This window comes from Brassica oleracea, chromosome C4 (genome assembly GCF_000695525.1).
Source record: "Brassica oleracea var. oleracea cultivar TO1000 chromosome C4, BOL, whole genome shotgun sequence".
NCBI classification, from domain to species: Eukaryota; Viridiplantae; Streptophyta; class Magnoliopsida; order Brassicales; family Brassicaceae; genus Brassica; species Brassica oleracea.
This window is the reverse complement of record NC_027751.1, coordinates 29,798,736-29,806,277: the sequence shown is the minus strand read 5'-3', so window position 1 is coordinate 29,806,277 and position 7,542 is coordinate 29,798,736. Positions and strand designations below refer to the sequence as shown.

Below are 7,542 nucleotides of genomic sequence, written 5' to 3'. Positions count from 1 at the left end.
GCACTAATCCTGTTGGTATCTCTGCCGAACTCCTTCGAGAACTTCGTGCAATCGTTCATTGTTGGCAAAGATACAGTGAAACTGGAAGAAGTTAGATCGGGGACAGACAATCAAGCATCGGGGCTGTTTATCAGTGGTGTGAAGGGACATTGGAACAAAAGGACTTCGAAAGATAAGAAGTCGTTTCCAAGAGGTCCTAAAGCATCTGATATTTGCAACTATTGCAAAGAGAAGGGACATTGGAAGTCAGACTGTCCCAAGACGAAGGAGCAGCAGTTTGGTTCTGTTGCAGTAGCCGAGGATGAAACCAAGTCTGACGATGACATCGCTCTTGTTGTGCACGGACACACACTCCTCTGATGTGTGGGTTCTTGATACGGGAGCATCCTACCGTATGAAACCGAGGAGAGAGTGGTTTTCAGAGTACACAGAGGTACTTGACAGCAAGATTAAGATGGCAAACGACTTTGCCTGCAAGATTGTTGGGATTGGCTCAATCAAGCTCAGGACACATGATGGTAGATTCTGCACATTGAACAAGGTTAGGCATGTTCCTTCAATGACGAAGAATTTGATATCTGTGAGTTTTCTGGACAGCAGAGGGTTCAAATATTCGGGTGGCGATGAATTTTTGAATGTCTACAGGGGTTCTGATGTGATTCTGAAGGGTTTCATAAACGGTACTCTGTATTTGTTGAAGGGTACAACGATTACCGGTTCAGCAAATGTTGCATCGCCAGAGATCCCAGAGGAAGATATGACTAAGCTATGGCATATGAGGCTTGGACATATGGGTGGGCGTGGGATGCAACATATGTCGAAGCAAGATCTGCTTCATTCTAATATTGGTTTGGAACTCTGCTCGGAAGAGTTCAAACAATTTTGTAAGGATGCAACCTCTACCAAGCATCTTACAGACAGGGGAACACCACAACGGGATGGTGTTACAAAATGGATAAACTAGATAATGCTAGAGAGAGCGATGTGCATGCTCTTGAGTGCTGGTTTGGAGAAGCGATTTTGGGCTGAAGCAGTTAACACGGCTTGTTACTTGATAAATTTTGGTCCCCACGCAGGCATCGAGTGCATGATATCTTCTGAGGTGTGGTCAGGTAGATCTGTTGAATATTCACTTTTAAGAGTGTTTATGGGCTACGGTGATGAAATCAAGGGATACATGGTCTAGTCTCCATCAGAAAACTAAGTGGTTCTAAGCAGGAATGTTGTCTTTGATGAAACATATATGGTTAGAAGCTCAGGGTCCAGTTCAGAAGTGGGAAATGGTAGCACTGATAAACAGGTGGAGCTGCAAGATGATCATGAAGTGATTAATGTGCAGGAACTCGCAGAAAATCAAGAGGAGCGGGTAGAAGATGTTCAGTTGGAGTCTAAGGAGACTCAACCGCTTGATGCTACAGAGCGTAGCATCGCAAAAGATCGACCAAGAAGGGTTGATGTCAGGCCACCAGAGAGATATCGCTTCGACGATATGGTGGGTTATGCACTTCAGGTTGGAGAGGAAGTGGATGTGTCATCCACTTACATGGAAGTTGTTTCTAGTCCCGAGTCTGAGAAACGGCATGTTGCAACGAGAGACGTGGAGTCTCATCAGAAGAATCATACATGGGATCTAATCACATTACCATCGGGGAGAAGGGATGTTACATGCAAGTGGGTTTTCAAGATTAAGGATGGAGCATCATCGGTAAAAGGAGTTAAATATAAAGTTTGGGTTGTTGCAAGAGGGTTAAGTCAGAGAGAGGGAGTAGACTATAATGAGATGTTCTCACATGTGGTCAGAGATACTTTCATCAGAGTGTTGCTAGCGCTGGTAGCACGTCAGGACTTGGACCTTGAGCAATTTGAAGTGAAGACAATGTTTATTCATGGAGAGCTAGAGGAGGTATACATGACTCAGCCGGAAGGTTGTCGAGTTCCTGGAAAAGATGACTACGTGTGTACGTTTCAGAAGTCACTTTCTGGATTTAAGCAGTCTCCCAGACGATGGTACAAGAGATTCGACAGCTATATAATCAAGTTGCACTACATCAGAAGTCCTTATGATTGGTGTGTCTGCGTGAGTAAGTTGAAGGATGCGACGTTCATCTGTTTGGTACTCTACGTGGATGACATGTTGTTAGCTGAAGAGAAGTGTGACATCGAAAAGCTGGAGCTTCTGGGTTCTGAAGTTGAGATGAAGGACTTGAGTGCAGCAATGAAGATTCTAGGGATGGCGATCTTCATAGATAGGGAGAAGGAGTTGTTCTTGTCATAGAAAGCCTACATTAATGAGGTGTTGACAAGGTTTGTGACGTCTTCAGATGAACCAATCAGTATTCTGTGCACTGCAAATGTTAATCTTACCATGTATATGGTTTAGCCCGTTGGGGCATCTCACCCGCAAAGACATCTGGTCTGCAAGGACATCTGGTCCGTTGGGACATCTGGTCCGTTGGGACATCTGGTCCGTTGGGACATCTGGTCCGTTGGTACATCTGGCCCATTGGGGCATCTTGGGGCGTCTGGTCCGTTGGGGCGTCTGGTCCGTTGGGACATCTAGTCCGTTGGGACATCCGGCTGATGACGAACGTCTGACTCTAGTTGAGCATATGGCCGTTAAAGGGCATCTGGTTCGTCATAGCAACACATCTGGTCCGAAGGGACATCTGAGGCAAAGAGAGCGATGATACATTTGGCGTTGAAGAACGCATCTGGTACATTTGGCGTTGATGGCGCAACGGGCACTTGAAAGTGCATCTGGTACATTTGGCGCTGATGGCGCATCTGGTACATCTGGCGCAGAGACATGCGTCTGGTACATTTGGCACTTGAAGGTGCATCTAGTACATCTGTTATTGGGAGGATTCAAGTCAAGGTGGAGATTTGTTGATATACCTTGAATCTGGATGTTACATCTAGGCGATGGATGTTACATCATGTACATCATACCGACTCGGTTGCATCAAGAGCGTTGCATCAAGTTATTATGGATGTTACTTCTGAGTCCGTATAGTTTAGGGTTTTAGATGCGAGATGCTACTATATATATCTTGTATTCGATGTAACCCTAAACTTGCACTCTATAAGCTCAATATCGCTTACAAAAATAAGATCTCTCTTTGTTCGTGAACGTAGCTCTAAGGGTGAACCACGTTAAATATTTGTGTCTAGTTACATCGATTTTATTCTATCTGTTTCCGCATCTATTCTTTCTCACGTCCCTTACAACAGAAATATACTAATATCATAATACTTTACAATATCCAAAATGTAAAATAATAGATCGAGGTGACGAGGTCTCCTTTAGATAATGTATCACTTTAGAAAAGGTAAATCTGTGGAGCCACTCTAATTGCTGCTGCGAAAACATGCTTTTAATGGATGCACTCATACACATGTCATGTGTGCAGAGCCGGCCCTGGCCCAAAGTAGATGAAGCACAGGCTTCCGGCCTCAAATTATATAAGTATACACCGGCCAGACTTTTTCTAAAACTACCTTTAGTCTAGTGGTTAATTGGCAGCAACTATTTCCATTAGTGTCAAAGGTTCGAATTCACCTTGCAACATAATTTTTTTTTCAGCCACATTTTTGGTCCGGGCTTGTGACCTTAAGAATTCTAGGACCGGCTCTGCATGTGTGAGACATTTGGTACCATCATTACCAGCTTCACCATCAAATCTCATTGTTTTTGATAATTCTCATTGTTTAACTGAAACAAATATTAATGTTATACATTTTTTTTCTAAATCACTCTTTTATCTCTCTCTCCATACATAATTACTAAAGAAGCTTCAGCTTACGGCAAAGACGTAGTCTGAATGTTGATTTAATTCACGTAGAAAACAAAATGCTGCAAACTTTTCTTTTTTTGAATGAATGCTGCAAACTTTTCACTATACTTTGATTACGATTGGAAACATATTTAACGTTAAAGTTACGTTTTCCTTGATGGCACAAGCCAATTTTTGATGAAAAACATATAAAAGGAGGATTGTGACTAGTCTTGCATGTACTTGATCGTTTTTCATACCTTACTAGAATGGGATCGAGACTTCACCTAAATGCAATTACTTAAGCAATCTACCAAACAAAACCTTCCTTGAAAAGAAACATACCCATTTTAAAAAAAAAACTTAAATGTACATACTTAGGGTGTGGATTGGGGCAAGGATAGGCCGCTCTTAGGAGTATATTTTGAGTCAAAAAAAAAATTTGTTCGAAATTTCAGTTTCAGAAAAGTTTAGTATAGAAGCACATTGATGCAAATATATTTTTTTGCTTGAATAAAATTTTACATTCTTTCAAAAAAAAACATTATGCATTTATATATGGTGGATTAATTTTAAGTATGTGATCTTACTAAGTTTGATATAAAAATGTTGAGGGTGAACACTTGTTGTATACTATGTTTTTCAGACAGTTACCATTAGGCAATCAGTACGTACATTTAGTCTAAAACTGTTATGATAGCTAGTCTTAATCAACTAGAGATCGCAATGTGCATCTCTTCAAATGTTTTCACTTACAACTATTCGTTTTAGCAAATGAATTTTTCATAACGTAATCTAGTGGCAAAAAATACCATAATCAAACACCAATCATGTGTTGTTCTTGTTCACAAGAAAACATAGTAGTACTAAAAAGGTAAAATATATTAGAGTAAATTAGTGTGAAATTAATTCGTTTTTCCTTTCCAAGTTCGAACCCACGACTGAATTCACTATTGGCTTTTTTTTTAACAACAAATGCTTCCGTTTCACAATAAAAAACATTCGAATGCATTATTGGCTATTTATGGACTTGACTAGTTTTCTCGTTGACTACGGATGCTTAGCTTGTTAATTATTTTTCAGTTTTACTTGACCGAGCTAAGCTCAACAGTACAAATGTGAGTGAAGAAAAAAACTGCACAAATCGCATTTAATGCAATTGATGTCTAAACAAACTTTCCAATTAAAGAGACTGGGAACCTGTCTAATGACGTTGAAATAATAATATTACAAAATCAAGAAACAATATAGTTAAGAAAACTTAAAATAATATAAAAAAAGAAAGAGAGACAGGCTTAATCAAAAGCACCAACCAAAGTTACCAACTTCATCTCATCACAAACTAAAACCAAAGAGGAGAAAGAAAGAAACAGAGCTGCAACAATGGCCATGGAAGAGAAAGACAAGAAAATCAAGAAGATCAAGAAGAAGAAAGATACCAAATCCTCGCCGGACATCTCCTTCAAACCTTCCTCCGCCGTCAAAGGCCTCAAATTCGGCGGCCAGATAATCGTCAAATCATTCACAATCCGGCGAGCAAGAACACTCGAGCTCCTAAAACTCCTCTCCCTCCCATCTTCATCATCACCATCTCCGCCGCTTCTTTCCACGGCGGCGTATCTTCCGACGAACTTCACGATCTTAGCTCACCAAGCATGGCACACACTAACCCTCGGGCTAGGAACAAGGAAGTCCAAAGTGGTTGTCTTCGTGTTCGAATCGGAGGCGATGAAGAGGGCGGTTACGGCGGCGGAGGGGGGACTCTGGCCGTCGGAGATTCCTCTCGGTGAAGTGAACAAGAAGATGATAAGAAAGTTAAAGAACTGGGAAATGGCGAGGTTCAAGTTCAGGAAAGGATGCCTAACATTTTACGTATACGCCGTGAGAAACGCCGGAGGCGAGGGGTTTGCGGCGGCGAAGGACTTAAAGGTAATTTTACAGGCGGTGGTGGCTTTGAAAGACTTCATGGATCATACGGCGATGCTAGTAATGCCCCACCAGAAAGCAATTAATTACGCTTCTTACCCTCCTTTTGCCATGGCTCACTAGAGTGGCCATCTTTTTAGTTTTTACTCCTTTTTATTCATATAAAATTAGTTTCGTTAATTGTTACTTTTTTGGTAAAATTTGATCATTGTTTTATGAAAAAATACTTAGAAATAACAATAAATCAAGTTTTTGTTCAGAAATAACACAAAAGAGAAAATGACCAAAATTCATTAAAAATAAAAATAAATATTTATATGTCTGAATTTAGATTTTAGCGTTTAGAGTTTAAAGATTAATATTTAGTGATGAGACGAAAAATTAAAATTTAGGATGGAGATAATTTAATGCTTTTATTGCTTAATAATTTTGAGAATTTTTCTTTAAACACTAATTTTAATAAAAATAAAATATTATTTATGAAATTTGCTCTTTTTATCTTTGTTATCATTTTGGTGATAGTGGCTTTTGTAGTATTTACAGTTTTGGTACTACTTTGGAGGTGTCAATATTATGTGGTGTAGTTATCCAAAACAAGTGTCACTGTGTGTTCATTTCTACATTATGACAAGTCAAGTATGTCTTGAATGAGATCAAAACTCATTAATGCGTATATTGTTTGCATATTTAACCGACAAAATGTAAGAGCACGTTTATAGCCAGCTCTTAGATCAAGATCTTAACTTATTTTTGATTTAAAAAAAGAACAAAACAGCCGCTAAAGTAAAATGTGTCTCTTAATTAAGCACATAAAGACACGGTTCTTATGCCTACGTGTCACAAAAGAATTGGAGAGAGGAGAAGTGGTGTCCTTCGATTCGTCTCTTTCTCTGTTTTTCTTCTTTCTTTCTTTCTTCTCTCTCTCTTTCCTAGGCACGAAAATGGTGATATTTTTAAGAGTTAAAAATATACTAAGAACCCTTAAATGGGTTTACCAATAAACATGCTCTAATAACTCTATGTTAGCAAGGTCAATATCACCACGCTATGTTAACAATGCAGTGTCATCATTGTAGAATATCATTGCCAGTGTGATCTTAGCCACCTTTATAAATGCAATTATCCAATGTTTGACTGAAAACAAGAGATCGAAGAATAACAAAATTAATTATATGAATTAACAACAGTGGTTAATTTGATATAAATTGAACACTATCACATAACATGTACAAACAAACACAAAGCATTATAATTTGTAAAAAAACACCATATATATAATTTTTTCTATAAGTAATTAACAATAGTGATTATTTGTAAGAAATAGGTTTATATATCTTTGATTATTTTTAGTCGAGTTAAAAGTTTTTTAAAATGAATATTCATATATTTTTCAATATAAACATTTGATTAGATGAAAGTAATAGTCAAAATTTTGAAATTACCTGAATTATATTAATGCATATAGTTTATTTTGGCAAAAGATAATACACTACGAGAAAACACGGACAATACCGACGGAAAAACCGACCGAAAAAAATCTGTCAGGATTTTCCAACGGAATTCCGACGAAAACTTGTCGGAAATATATTTCGGCAAATTCGTCGGAACTGCGTCGGAAAATCCTGACAGAATACTTTCGTCGGTATTTGGTCATACGATCCCGACAGAAAACCGACAAAAATCTGACAAATATATGACCGTTGCAAAAAATTGACACATACCGACAAAATACCGACGCAATACCGACTATTTAGGTATTCGGTCAGAATTCCGTCGGTATATTCCGATGGAATACCGACGGATTGAACAGCCGTTTCACTTCCCGACGGAATACCGACGAATT

The 7,542-nt window shown here is 38.8% G+C and overlaps 1 protein-coding gene across 1 annotated transcript; it reads left to right on the top strand.

Moving 5' to 3' along the window:
* The first annotated feature begins 4,992 nt into the window (after nucleotides 1–4,992).
* Nucleotides 4,993–5,865, top strand: LOC106340124. The gene has a single exon (XM_013778985.1). The coding sequence runs from the start codon at nucleotides 5,157–5,159 to the stop codon at nucleotides 5,820–5,822; it is 666 nt and encodes a 221-aa protein (XP_013634439.1). The 5' UTR covers nucleotides 4,993–5,156; the 3' UTR covers nucleotides 5,823–5,865.
* The last annotated feature ends 1,677 nt before the right edge of the window (nucleotides 5,866–7,542 follow it).

Bases quoted from the DNA above. Each gene is read 5' to 3' on its own strand.
- LOC106340124 (XM_013778985.1), top strand. From the start codon at position 5,157: ATGGCCATGGAAGAGAAAGACAAGAAAATCAAGAAGATCAAGAAGAAG.